The sequence below is a fragment of the Triturus cristatus genome, chromosome 7 (assembly GCF_964204655.1).
Source record: "Triturus cristatus chromosome 7, aTriCri1.1, whole genome shotgun sequence".
Classification (NCBI taxonomy): Eukaryota; Metazoa; Chordata; class Amphibia; order Caudata; family Salamandridae; genus Triturus; species Triturus cristatus.
Genome location: NC_140590.1, coordinates 1,701,080,718 through 1,701,095,597, shown reverse-complemented (window position 1 = coordinate 1,701,095,597; position 14,880 = coordinate 1,701,080,718). Strand labels below are relative to the sequence as shown.

The window sequence follows — 14,880 nt, the reverse complement described above, 5'->3', positions numbered from 1 at the left end:
GTCCAAGAGACAGCTAACCATCAGTGAAAAGAGAGTTCTGAACCGCGGACTGGGCTATGTACCTACACCACATCTTGACCGTTTCCAACTACATAAAGAACTACATGATTTTTTCCGCAAACTACGCCTGAAAGCATTTTTTGAGGGTAAGGACTACCAAGAATCTACTGACACAGGTCTACGGAAACCGTCAAAATTTACTCCTTTGGATCAAATGACCCCCCATGAGATACTAACCATTGAGCAAGCAGTCATCAAAGATGTAGACAACATTAGTACAAAACCACACTTCAACAACTTACCCACGGAAGAGAGGCAGGCCATCAAAAGTCTGTCTGATGATATTAACTTGACCATCAAACCAGCAGACAAAGGAGGGGCTATAGTTCTGATGGATACTTGTGACTACAATCAGGAATGCCTCCGTCAACTAGCACAGGTGAGACACTATAAGAAAATTGCAAAAGACCCAACGGAGAGACTTCTAACTAAGATCAAGTCGATCGTGACCTCCGCAGAAACACAAGGTTGGATTACTAAGAACAAAGCAGAATTCTTGGTAAATTTGTAACCCCGTACTCCGGCATTCTACACCCTCCCAAAGATACACAAGGGGGTACTACCACCTCTGGGACGCCCAATAGTGTCCGGGATAGGTTCACTGTTGGAACCTTTGAGCAAATTTTGCGATTGCTTCTTACAACCCCTGGTAAAGAAGATCCCTTCATACCTACAAGACACGAGGGATGTGCTGAATCTTATTTCCAACACCACCACCAGTGAGGAAATAGATCTGCTAATGACAATGGATGTGGAGGCCCTCTACACTAATATACCACAAGAGGAGACCTTGAGAGTAGTAGAAGAACGCCTCCTCGCAGAGACTTGGACATCAGAGACTCCTGTAGCATTCATAATGAAATGTGCTACCCTTGCGATGCGTGAAAACTTCTTCGAATTCCAAGACCAGATGTACCATCAGATACAGGGCACTTGTATTGGCAGTACATTTGCACCGAGCCTGGCCTGCCTCTATGTAGCAGAATTTGAACGGCTACACTTGACCGAGGAGAACACTTACAAACATAACATCATGATGTGGAAGCGCTACATAGACGACATTCTAATTTTTTGGAAGGGAGTCATACAAACTTGTGATAATTTTTTCACTTGGGTCAACTCCTTGGACCCCTACCTCCACTTCACTAGATCAGTATCACCCACAGAGATACACTTCTTAGACCTAACCATCAACCTGAGTGAAGGTAAATTATCAACGCATACCTATATAAAACCTACGGATTGCAATAATTTACTACTATATGGGAGCCACCACCCAAGAGCACTAAGGAACAACCTTCCTTTTGGGCAGTTTCTGCGTCTTCGCAGGAACTGTGATTCAACCCTGGATTACAAAAAAGAGGCAGCAGTACTGAGCAAAAAACTCGCAGCCCGAGATTATCCACAGAACATCATCAAACAGTCACGGAAACGAGCACTGAATAACAATTGAGAAGCTCTCTTGGAGGTCCAACACAGGAAGACCGATGAAGCAGTCACATGTGTTACGACGTTTACTCCAGAATCCAACACTATCCAGAGGATTATCCGCAAACATTGGAAAATCCTATCAACAGGAAATCTATCCTTACCCTTACCAAGGTTTGCTAATAAACGGACAAACAATCTGAGAGACGTTCTGATTCATACCCGCCCCAAAACTGGGCAAAAAGCTGTACAAAGCACCCTCTGGAACACCACACCAGTACGGGGCCACTTTCCATGTGGTCAATGCGGAGTATGCACACTTACGAGGACCACCAAGGAACTCAACCTGGAAGAAGGTAAAATTTGGGTGCAGAGATCACACACGAACTGTAACACAAAGAACTGTGTATACCTCATCAAGTGCCCATGTAATCTACAATACGTGGGGATGACCACCCGTCCCGTCAAAATCAGGATCATGGAACATCGCAGTAACATACGCTGCGGTCGGCTATCAACCAAAATGAGCACCCATTTCCTGACACACCCACACGGACCGGACGAGATGACCTGGACCATAATTGAAAGTAACACCAGCTGGTCAGCTAACAAACTGTTCGAGACAGAGCAAAGATGGATTTTCCGTCTGTCCACTCAAAAGACGGGTCTGAACGATGCCATTCCATGGTCAGAGATTCAGAGCAGACACTAAATCATCTGGTACCCTATCTCGTTTGTGTACTAACGTTGTCTGTCATATACTAATCCTGCTACATTACATTACATATGAACTACTGGGTCATATGATCAAGTGGTTCCATTACTCATCCCTCTGCACCACACCTTTGGGATATTCCAACCTTCTCGTTGCACTATGTATAAGTATTGACCTTATGCGTTAATGTGAATACCAACATTTGATTTTCATCCATATAACTACTAGTCTTTTACCACGGTAATTTTAAACTCTAATTCGTTTTTTAGAACACCTTCTCTGTAAATACTATTGCCATGTTCCCGACTTCTCTTTCTATGAAGTCAGGCAATGTCCCAGGGAGAAGATGGCGCGCCCGTCCACGCCCTCTTGCACGTCACCGCGTTTGTTGACGGAAACAAACGTCCCGTTAGGATCGAAGCAACATAAGCAGTAACGCTGACAACCCGGACTTAATTCGGCAGCGGGAGAGCCTTGGTATGAGGAGACCTTGCCCTCTACCTTAACGGTGAGTGTTTCACAAACCCGGCATTTGTTCTTTCGCACACGCACTGTTTTTTAGTACGGGGTTGAGTTTAATCGGCTCACCCCTTATCCTAGGTTACGTCACTCGCGGGAATCACACCCCCGAGTCACGTTTATGGGTGGTTTCCCGAGGTGTATTTTTATGGGTCATAACGGTCTGTCGATTGAGCATTAGGCTTCTAATAACAGCCCAATTGCTCCTTGCACCACCGCCAGTACCCGGTTTGGAAACCCTTGCATTATGTTACATGCCCTACCGGTTCCCTCGATATCGAGCTCACCTTAGCTTTCTGAGCGTTACTTCTAAATAAGTACACGTGTCACCTTAGCCCAGACACTGCTAGAGCACCTCCTTAGACACTCTCCATAATGGGTTTAGTCGTGACGTTTCTCAGTGCCATTAATGCGTGTGCTGTTTGTTCAAGATTTAACTTCTCTCCTTAATGGGTTAAGTCGTGATGTTTTCCAGTACCTTTATGTGTGTGCTGTTTGCTTTTCAAGATTCAACAAATCTCCCTAATGGGTTTAGTAGTGATGTTTTTCAGTACCATTAATGTGTGTGCTGCCTGTTTTTCAAGATGTAACAACTCCCTTCTGTGCTTTCATCTCACTTTCGCAGTTGGCTACCTTTAATATATGGAGCTGACTCGCCCTCCTTTATGTTGCACAACCCACTGCCAACCATAGGTAAGACATGGATGTCGCCTTTATTAACCTGATGTAGTGTATTTATTTTGGCAAGGATTTTCACTTTTTTGACTGGGATCCCCTTCTGGGTTAGTGTTGGCGTGTTATTAGTCTTACTTATCTATTTTTAATTCACAGTAGATCCTCGCCCAGGACTCTTCCTGGGATATGGGGACTCTAGTTACTATTATCGGTTAATTAAAACCACTAACAATGGGACTTTGTCTCCTAATGCTGAGACTATACTTATTTGTAGCTCTTGCGCATCTTTAAAGTTTACCTCTATATGTCGCTGTTCTTTGCCCTCCTTCCTTATCCCTCCCCTTTTGTCTCCAATTTTTGACTTAGGTTGAAAGGTTGGGTGAGATCCATATCTGGGACTCACCTTTGGCACTTTCGCGCCCCCTCACCCAAGTCGGGAGGCGCAGCTAATCTGACGTACTCTAACCTGGATCGTCACAACATAGGTCCTGAAGAAGTGTCGCCCGATTTTGGAGCCCTTAAGACACGGAACATGTTGACCTGATTTACACTAAGCAGCCACCAAGGTACCTTAAGCCCTACAGGTGGTTCCACTGTTTTTATTGAGACCCAGATCTAAGACGGAATAAAGACTTTCTATAGACCTGGAGCCTTTTTTAAAATCACTTATCCACATTACAATACACATAGCACTTACTGCCCACATACATACCTCACATACGGCGTCTCTACAGATCAAAAGAACTCCGCCAAAGTAGCCACCAGGCCCGTCGGACATTGCAGCGCCGGTCCGACGAGGAGCACCCTATGATGAAGCATGACACCCCTAAAAAGGTGTGTGAGGGCAACATGATCTGAAATTCAGATCTCCCAGCGACTAAGATCCCGTGGCATGCAGTGATAGTGTCCTTGTCCATGCCACGTATGCTATACAAGAGTAACTGGTTACCCTTTAATTGTCTAGCTTGTACACATAGAGGAGCACGGGTACAGGACCTCTTTAAATATTAGCTCTTCAGTTCCCCCTTTGATTATATGTTCTGTGATACAGCCATACCATATACTCTTAAGTGCATTATAACCTCGCGGTAAATGCTAACTTTGGGATGGCTGCATCAAAACATGTTGTTTTGGTGTAAAACGCTTTGGAATACTAACCCCCCTCCAGTCCTGGCGGCGGGGTAGCATTCCACCCTTCTAGAGGGAGAGACATGTTCACACTGGCTAAACCCGGTTAAAACTTTCCAAAGCCCTGGCATCACAAAATGGATGCCACAGACACGGGTCTGGCCTCCTGCTGCTGAGGGAAACTCCGGCAGGGGAGGCCTGAACAATAGGTTTCCTGTCACAAGGAGGTGTAACCACCTCCCCAGACAGTCAGATGTGTATTGGGGCAGGGTGGGTGCATTCAGAGAATGCTTTTGAGACACTGCCTGGGGCACACAAGGTGTCCCTGTGCATAGCCCAGTTCAAACCGGTTGCAAGGGCACTCAGCCCCTGCTCTGGCGCGAAACTGGACTAAGGGGAAGGGCTGTAACCACCCCCACCCCAGGTCCACCCATAGGTGGGGCCTTAGATTTAGTCCATCCCCTAAACTTAGTATAAGTATAGGAATCCAGTCCCTAGGACTTTAGAACACCCTGGACGAACCTCTGCAACATGTATCCTGGACCTTCGTCTTTCTATCACGACTAGAAGACGGAAGAAATCTCCCTTGGGGTCAAGGAGTGACTCCCCTGCTTGGCAGGCACCAAAGAAGCAACTGACTGGTCTGCAATTCTGAAGCTCCCGACGGACGCTGAAGTCTCTGCATCCCCAGAGGTGGATTTCCAGACTTCCCCGAGGCTACCCTGAGTCCACAGCAAAGCTGAGGCCCGTGGCTATCGTGGGTGACGTGGAACCGAGACCCCTGGACACCGTGAACCTTTGCAGCAACACTATCTTCCTGGTCATCCTCGAAGTTGTGCTTTGCGCTCCGAGTAGCCCCTGCCTTGAGCACCTCCTGCACCAAAGATTGTTGGCCTCCTCTCCACGAGTGACCCGTGGGGCAGCTTCAAGTGCGACTGCTCGAGGCTCCTTCGCTATCACTAGCCTGTTGGCTAGCAGGTCCCCACGAAGGCGACTTTTTTCTAATTGGGCGGTCCTGGTTGCTCCAGACGTGCCCTGACTTACCCTCGCTAGGTGAGTCCCTCAGACCTTGCTGGTCTGCACCGCAGTCCTTTCTCTGCATTCCTGTGACTTGCCATTGCCAAGGCTCGTTGGGTCCATTCTGGTCGCCGACACCGCAGCACTCGACAGACTTCGTGGGACAGCTCGAATCTGGCTCGTTGACTTAAGTACTTCGAACTCCAGTCTCATTAAGAGACTAGAGGGGTGTGTGTTATCTTAAATACATATATTTTAAATATATACCTGGTGTGGTTGTCTTTTCATTTGATCATTCAAGAGATTATAGACTGGTAAGACAAGCTGCTTTACATTCCTTCAAGACTTAGCCTGAAGGCTGCTCTCCATAGCTACCACTAGGATAGCTTCCACATAAGGTTGTCTTTAACCATTCACCACAAGGGGTTGTTTGGACTGATACAAGGTGCCCACTAGAACTAGTGGACAGCACATATCAGGCCACCTTCTCACACTCGACTCCATGTCTTTAGTAAAATTCGGACTGGACCGGTGGAAGACATCCGCCAGCGATTTCAACCCGGAAAACCGCCTGTTGCATTAGCATGGCGGTGACGACCGCGGCGGTGAGAATTTTCGCCCGCCACTTTTCCGCTGGTACCAGTAAGCACGCATGCCTAGCGGGCGGAACTGGACTGCCACAACGATGCCGGTTCAGGGCTAGGCTCCGCCGGCATGATTATGATGCCAGCAGAAGCCAGCCTTTCCACGGCCGTGGAACCGTCATGGAAAGGCATGCGGAGAATATCTCTTGGGGCCCATTGCAGGCCCCCAATGTGTTGGGGGGGTGGGTCCACTGGGGGGACCATGTCCATGTACCAGTTGGCAGGCACTGTGCAGTGCCTGCCACGCAGTGCAGTGACATGCATGGCATGCTCCTTTTCACACCGCAGCGGTGCTGCTGGCAGCAGCGACCGCCGCAATGATAATCGCCAGAATCCGACCGCCGCGGTTGGATTTCGACTGCGGAGCATCCTAATTGGACCGGCGGTTATGCCGCGGTCCTTGCGGCCAGTCTTTTCCCGCTACCATGGCGGTCGGGGAGATTTCCCGACCGCAATCCTAATAGGCCCCTTAATTTTCACTAAACAGAACTACACCAAGCTCACAAACAGGATCTATTGTGGCCCAAGTTCATGGCAAGTTTTTTCAGTCAATCCTATCAGCAGTCTTTAATTTAGTGGTCAGGAAAGAAATCCCACTGGATTTTTAATAGGACTTTTGAAACCACCTGATCTTTGTAACTTCATGCTCTTTGCCAAGGTGCAAATAAAAAAGATAATACAGAAGCCATCCCATCTAAGACATTTTTTTATGAGGGTTTAATGCCAAATTCTCAAATAGAGTGAATGTTAGTAGTGAATGAATGATTTTCCGATGGTCTAATCAATTTAAGGCTATTCAGGGCTATTATGGAAGACTCTGTAACATGCATGTGTGTAATCATCAAATTTAAACATTCCTGTTCTAGCGTAAGTAAAAAAACATTCTCAGGGCAATGTCCATGTTGGAGGAAGCGGGTTAAAGTCTTACCGTTCTGCCCTGGTTGGTAGATAGGTTTGTCTGTCTGCACCATAATCCCATTGTTGATTTGCCGGATCAAGACATTCTTGCTCTCAGTGAAGTTGACGCCAGGCCCTAGAATAGATACCTTAATTGTGGCCACTTCCTGGATGCCCCCTTTCGGAGCAGGGACCTGTATGGCAAGAAAGCAGAGGGTGGTATGAGAAACGTCCACAAGAATAATATCCTCCCAAAAAAGTGGTCTGGTCAACAGCACACAGAACAAGGAGGCTGAGATTTCACTTGCAGGGCACAGATAGTATTACCAGAAGAATCTATGCTACAGGATACATCCTGTGCCTTTCCTAAATAATCATTTAAGTCTCATGGATCCCTTCAGGTGGACCTACCGTATTACCAGAAAAAGATGCTTGTGAACAGAAAGCCCCATAAAGGGCAATGGAGCATTCTGGTCACCAAGTGTATTGGTATTGCCTGTAGCTTCTGCGCAGCTCCCATTCCAATGATCTGTTTGGTAGTAAAGATGAGATAATGGGAAGCACTTTTTTGGAGGGAAAGTTTTGGAAATGATTAACGGTGGTGCTCCTGATGAACCTAATTTAGTCTTTGGAGATCTCTCAGTTGCCCTGCAGGATGTTTAGGCTGTGTCAATATACCCCACCTGGCACCAGGCACATGCTTCGCTGCTGGGAGTTGCATTCCTTGGACTCTTCGCACAGGAAATGATGAGCGTAGCATAGACCCTAAAACACGAACACGAGTACAGGAGCAAGTAGTGTAACTACAGAGGTCCCTATGGTAAATCACAGTTGCAAAGAACTACTGCATCCTTTCATGCAGTAATGGTGCCAGAGAGGGCTGTGGAGTGATGACAAGCAAAGAGGTTGGAAGGGGGATGCAGGAGAGAGAATTGTCGACAAGCTGCCCTGATGAGTAATCATAACCCTCTGATATTTAATAAAGGTGCTGTGGAAACTAGCTGCAATGGCTGTTAGCATCAGCTGAAGCCATTTTGTTTTTGGCAGCCATTTTAGTTAGCCATGTGCTCCCCATGTGCTTTCTCTCTCTTCACTATTGCATGACCTTGTATTCTGCTTGTGTCATCAGTTAGTTAACTCCTTCAGCCGTGAGCCAGAGCACTGCACATGCTCAGAAAGACCTGTAGCTGCCAGAATGCACCTGCTCTTAGAGAACTGTCAGGCTATTTTAACTAATGTCAGCAATATTGTAACCCCTCCCACTCTGTTGACTAAGCGATTCTTATGTATCCTTATATGTAACTAGCTATTCATGTGCACACTTGTACTGTCTCTTTTTGAGTCTCCCTGCATGCTCAGCGGTAAAAACAGTATAAAAGACCCATTATCTCTGTACTCCTTGGACTGCCTAATTACAGTGGTCTGAGGGTACCGTATTGACGCAGTCTCCCTCATGTGAGGTTAATAAACTTGTTATTTTGATATTCCAGCTTCCGTGCCAATCTCTTCTTTGTTGGTTTAAGGACCGGTGCATCAGTGAACCCCTAAAAAGTTGTTTTTTTCCTACAAATTGGCGCCCGAACATGGACCTCATCGGAGACGCTGCTATTCAAGGGAGTGGTCTTGACGGAAGACAGGAATCTACTGAGGAGGACAGGACAGGAATCTACTGAGGACGTACCCTGCACAAGGAGACTCTTTGTCTTTGCAGACCAACGTTTTTTCTGTTTTTCCCGATCTGACCCTCCAGGTGTTGGCCGCTCCCGACTGAGATCTTCTTTGGCGTGAGTATTTCAAAACAACCGTTAGGTCACTCAGAACTTGGCAGTTGGAAGATGGAGACTTTGGTTTGGTAAGGTTGCTGTAGCAACACTTTTTGTTTGGAATGACTTGGCCAAGATTTTGGTTTGTTTGTTTGTTTTCTGCAGCAAATGAAGGCAGGTAATGAGGAGATGTTTCTCTAATTTTTGAAGTCTTGAACGGCAAAAATTGTGTTAAGTCTCATTTGGATATAACATTGTATATGCTATAATATTTTTGGCATGCCTCCTTCCAGCACACTTCGTAGAAAGTGTTGCTGTCTTGGTGGTACCAATATGGATTCAGAAAGTACTCAGCTGATTCCCCTAGAGGGGATACCTAAATAGGTTTAGGTATATTAACAAGCATTGGCAAAGCCAATAGGTCTCGCCCATGGGCGAGCTTTTGACTTTGGCAATTGGGTGGGAGTGACGAACGGGAAGGAAGAAACAGAGACAGGGAGAATGAACAATGGAGAAGAAACAGGGACGATAGGGTGGGGGGAGGAGAAAAAGGAATGAGAAAGGGTGGAAGGGAAAATGAAAAAGGGAGGGATTGGGGATAGCTTAAAACAAAAAGAGAGGGGGCAGATGAGAAAAGGAGAAGAAAGAGGTATGGGAGGGCTGGTAGAGGTGGAGAAGAAACAGTGATAATTTAAGTCAAGAAACAAAAAACGTATTGAGAGCATAAGATGTACGGGCAAAGCATGCAAATTAGTCAGTAGGTCGACAGCATTTTTAACTATCACCAAAAAGCTTTCCGTAAAGGCCAGGGCACATATAAACAGTGCTGGGGTTAAAAGCATTATCAATGCATAATAAATCTGCACAGAGTAACATCACAGAAAGTAATTTCACACTCCCCTTATGCACTCACAAAAAGAAATAGTCATTTTGCTGTCTGAGCAGAGTAACAATAGGTGCCATATTGGTATATGAATTCAAGCGTATGTATGATATGCATGTATACAATGAATGCATAATTATGTAGATTACATGTCTTAAATCCAAGGAGTCGATGTTTTGGAAACAAAACCCAAATGTAAATAATGTAAGCAAACAGTAATTTGCATGTTACCAAACAGTGAAGAATTGTGCATACTTGCCACCCAATTAAAAAATACGTTAGTCAAACAAATGCACAGGTTGATTACGGAGCTCTACGTTCAATATTATAATGAACATGTTTAACTCAAGCTGATAATGTGAAATCAAGGGCAATTACCTGTGATAATGAAACAGATTTATCTGTGCTCAAAATGGCCTGCAGGAAAACTTTACAAAGACAAATATACTCACATCCAGTTACATTTGGTAGCAAGTTTAGTGAGTACACAGATTTGCTGTCCACAAAAAGAGGCTCAGCCCATGAAAAATGGAGGTTATCTTTCACCCTGCAGGGTAGAATGTGCCGAAGGATCTCTAGCTACAGTAGAGGTTCCCTTTCAACACACCAGTGCAGACTGCGCATAAGGCTCTCATCCCTACTACACAGCAGATAACAGCGGATGTTTCACGCCCCTACAGTAGGGTAGAGAACAGTGCAGGACATCTCTCCACACAGAAAGGGTCAGGCAGCAGTAGAGGTCAGGGCGGACACTGAGGTCAGGGATCTCTCGTTTGCCAAGGCAGGGCTGAGAGCTGCTGTGTGGCCTCAGTTCTCTGCCCGGGGGCAGGGGACTGCAACGGTATTCACACAAGCCCAGGCCTTCCTCGGAAGGGCAGTCTCATCAATGCTCCTACAGGGAAGCGTCTCCCAAGAGAAAGCACACAGTCCCTTCTGGCCGGAATACATCGAAAGCAGACAGGGCAGCAGCAGCCCGTGGCGGGCATTCACCCGAGGACTTTGCAACATGTCCATAAATCCACCGTAGCGGAGCAGAGGGATTCATCAGACCATCTCCCAACACTGAAAGCATGCGCTGTACACACACGCACACACACAACACACATACACGCATGCACAAACACACGCACGTACACACACAGACATGCACACACACACCGCACACACAGAGCAGACAGGATTCCACACATCCCAGCCAACCTGTTCTGTGGCCATAGAGATGCCACCCTCCCCGCTGCCGGGGCTATGGTTGAGGTGCCCAGGAAGAACCCACGGTCCAGTGCCAAGGCAGGGCCCTGAGGCTGCAGCCCAGTCTGGCACCTACACATGCAAAGCTGATGACTGTAAAACACGCAGACGGCAGACATGTGAGTGACAAATAGCACCGAACCAGTCCTGCAGTATAAACACCCAGGCACGCACTTTCCATAAACAGGGAATGCGATTGCAGCACCAAGCGCTCAGAGCAAATGTAAGCAGTAGTACGTGATGCGACGTGCGAAAAGCTAAGTGGCTGATGCTCTAGAAACAGGAAAAAGAGTACTCTGGAAAAAGAATGGAAGTGGAAGTTAACTGTAGTTGGTCGGTGCTGCCCGTACAAAAACGGAAGTGAGGTATCGCTGTTTTAACCATTTAGCAAGCAGCAAAGAAGAGCCACTGACGGATTTAACGAATCGGAAGGCAGAAGGCGGGACATAAGTCCTTTTCAAGTTTTTTTCCCCTACTACAGGTCATCCTGACAGCGCATGCGCTGTCTAGGCTCGACCTAAAAATGGTATTTCTTCCATGATGTATAGTACACTATGGAATAAATATATATATATATATATATATATAAAAAGGATCCTAATCTGCGCACTTAGTAAAATTCATAAGTGGTGATGCGGAGCGCTTTTGAGTGTTCTGTCAGCCCAACTAGTTATTTGGTGTAAGTTTAAAAAAGGTCTGAGGCTTGAGCCTGTTTTTTTAACATGGCAGTCTTTCGGCTGTCTATTTGTCTTGGTGTAATCTCTGTACCTTTTTTTGAGAGTCCTTTCGTTTGTAAATATGACTTACAATGGGTATTTACAAATGGTTTGGTTTGAGAACAGTCTCTGAGCTGTCTCTTGTTTTTGTCGTAAGTGTTGATTTGTGGGTTACTTGTGTTTTTTGAGTGTCTATGTGGTTGTGGACTGACACAGGTGGTGATGCTTGTATTTGTTTCAGTAAGTAGTGACTATGTGAAGTCAAAGGTGGGTCCTACGCATAGGAGATGGCTTAAGGAGCTGCAGAAATGGGCGGCGAGTGAAAGTACAATTAGATACCAGCTGGCGAGCCGTATGGAGGATGATAAGGCACTAGAGATGGCCACAGCGTGGGAGGTGTTAGTGCAGGCCCTGCGCAACAGTGCGGTTGGGGAAGGAGAGGGTCCATCGGACAGTGAGGATAGCCCCCGGACAGTTCCGGCCACACACACACAGTACAGAGGTATATATTTCTGATACGTACCCGAGACCAATTATTTGGGCCGACACCAGTCGTCGACGAGAGCACTGTTGGGTGGGGAGGGAGGGTGAGGGAGAATAGGGACTGGGGAAGGGGTATGACGGGGTGGGGGGGAAGGGGGTCGAAAAAACTCCAAAGCGGAATGTAGACATCCTATGAGGATACAAACGACACTAGAGGTTGATTTAGATTGGGTACACTGGCCCACATGTTGACGCTGCCCGGCCTCAGGGATGTGGGCTAATAAGCTGTGTCTGAAAACCTGCTGGCCTAGAAAAGAAATGGCACTGGTGTTTGCGGTGCAGGACCACTATGTATGTACGACGATAATCCTGTGATTCTGCAATAAAAATGGTTTTAAAAAAAAAAGTAAGTAGTGACTATGCTTTTTGTGTGAGAATGGCTTGCTTTAACAAGCAGTGTTATGTGTTCTGAGTGTATGATCCCCTTCTTGAAAATGTCTGGAATGAGCTCAATTTGGGTTGTTGTCGTCATTCTGTTATGCAAATGTCATTGAAAGAACTACATTTTAAAATTCAAGGAATAAATTATGTAACATATGCTAAATTGCTGCACGCTACCATTAGCAGTAAAACAGTAACAAACTATAGATGTGTGCCAATTGCCACAATGCTAAAGAAAAATTAACACTCAATAGGAAAAAAATGTATAGGCCTCATAGAAAGAGAAAAAAAAAAGCTAATGTGTGTGCTTTGCATAACTAGGACTGAATACAAAATGTTACAGTATTATCCTTAGATATTAATATTAAAGAGCATTCACATCATCTGAGTAATTGGTTGCTGCTGAAATAACAGCTTCTGTTTCCACATAACAAGACGATAGATTTGTGCTGGCTTGGAATGCCTGTGTTTTAAATAGACTGCACCGTGCTCAAATTTCAGCACCAGAAAAAGAGCTTTTAAACAGCTGTTTAGCGCTGTCTGACTGAGAGGAAGCTGTCTGTCAAAACAGACTGAGATCAAACTTTTTCAGGACATTACAATACAGCAAAGGGTTTTTCTCCTGAAAAAGGCGTAGAAGTTGAGGCCTGCTGGTCGCACAGCGCAGCTGAGTAAACAACATATGGCAATGCGCGGCCACAAGCTACAGATCAGACTGTGGGAACTAGGTTTTAAACTAGTACTGCATGGTATGAAGGCACGTGCGTTAACAATTACTGATTTTAAAAGTTAGAAATACAATTTCATTATTTGGGATAAAAGAGAAATTATTCATAGTAGGGACTTTCTTTCTTGTTGCTTTTTTACATAAGCACATCTGTGGTTCTAACGGTAAATAATTACTGCCCTTTAAAAAGTGACACAAACTATTTTATGTTTCAGTACAGCTTCGGTGCTTAGTGTTATAAATACATGCATTTAAAGGCAAAAGGAAATGAATGAGGCTTGCTTTTCATATGTGGAAACATTAAAAGAGTTAGTGATCATTATTTTTTTTTTAAAAGGACTACATAAAAAAATTATTAACAATAATTGCACTAAAATCGTTTTTTCTTTTTTATGATCTTTATAATGTCTAATAATCCTACTGTGAAAAATATATAAGCTCCTAGCATCAAAGTTGAATTTGAGCAGCACTTTACCCCAATGTGGGGAGTGAAATGTGAAATTTCACTTTACCCAGGTGTATAAAAACGTATTTTATAAGGGTGTACCTTATACATTTCTGACCCCTCACCCCTAGGATATCTAGGGGAGACCCTGGGGGTCCCTAATATGCCAAAAAATTGTAGGTTATCTATTATTAAGTGCCCCTACCACCAAAGTCGAGTTTGGGCACAATTTACTTTTTAAAAGCAGGACTGCCACCCATGGATGTTTTCAAACTGATCTCAGGCTTCAGCAATGCACACATGCAAGTGCAGAACAAGCAGCTGGCCTCTAAACTACTAGAAAGCACACCACACACTGCACACAAATAAAAATAAGTATAAAAAAAACAGCAGAAGTTAGATCCTACCTTAAAATTATTAGCACACAGGTACGGAACAGGACTGCTTTTCAGCTGTGATTCTCCAGAGTTACTTTGAATTGGAAAGACCGCATGGAATAGCCTTTCTCAGACAGGGGACAACAGGTTCAAGGGGCAGAGGCCAAGTTCTCTATTTAGAACTGACCAACACTACTGAATGTAAAAATTTCCACGCAGGGAGCCACCGTTACAGTATGTGATTTCTACATTACACTATGAAAGCTTGTACTGTTGAAGGGTAGTTTGATAAACCAATTTATTTTTGTATTAATTAAATATCCTGATTCTCACATTGTAGGGTAAAGCAGTACAGGTAATGTTTTAGGTAACATTAGCTAAAGGAAATATTGCATATTTTGTTACCAGCATATGGGGATATCACTGTTTTCTTGTGAAATAATACAAGTGTAGGAGATATGCAGGAGGGGTTTATCTTATTGAATAACATTATCAAGGGGTAGCAGCGTCTCTAGGCCATGTGCAGAGAATAGCTCTGCCATACATACAGAAATACTGGGTTTCACTTAAAATTGTTTTGCTAGGGCCAGATCAAAAGGCTATGAGATAAAGTTTGCATCAATGTGCTAATATGTTACATAGCCCAATGAGCTAAAAAGGAATTGGTAGTTGGTTAAGGATTAATGTGTTCTTATAAAGTGATACCGTCCTATG

At 45.0% G+C, this 14,880-nt stretch overlaps 1 protein-coding gene across 1 annotated transcript in view; it reads right to left on the bottom strand.

Moving 5' to 3' along the window:
- Positions 1-14,880, bottom strand: part of LOC146812812 (alpha-2-macroglobulin-like protein 1) — a 761,857-nt gene that overhangs the window by 727,597 nt on the left and 19,380 nt on the right. Inside the window, exon 3 of the mRNA XM_085615204.1 lies at positions 7,115-7,277. Coding sequence (XP_085471330.1) covers positions 7,115-7,277 — 163 coding nt within the window. The remainder of the gene's footprint in view (positions 1-7,114; positions 7,278-14,880) is intronic.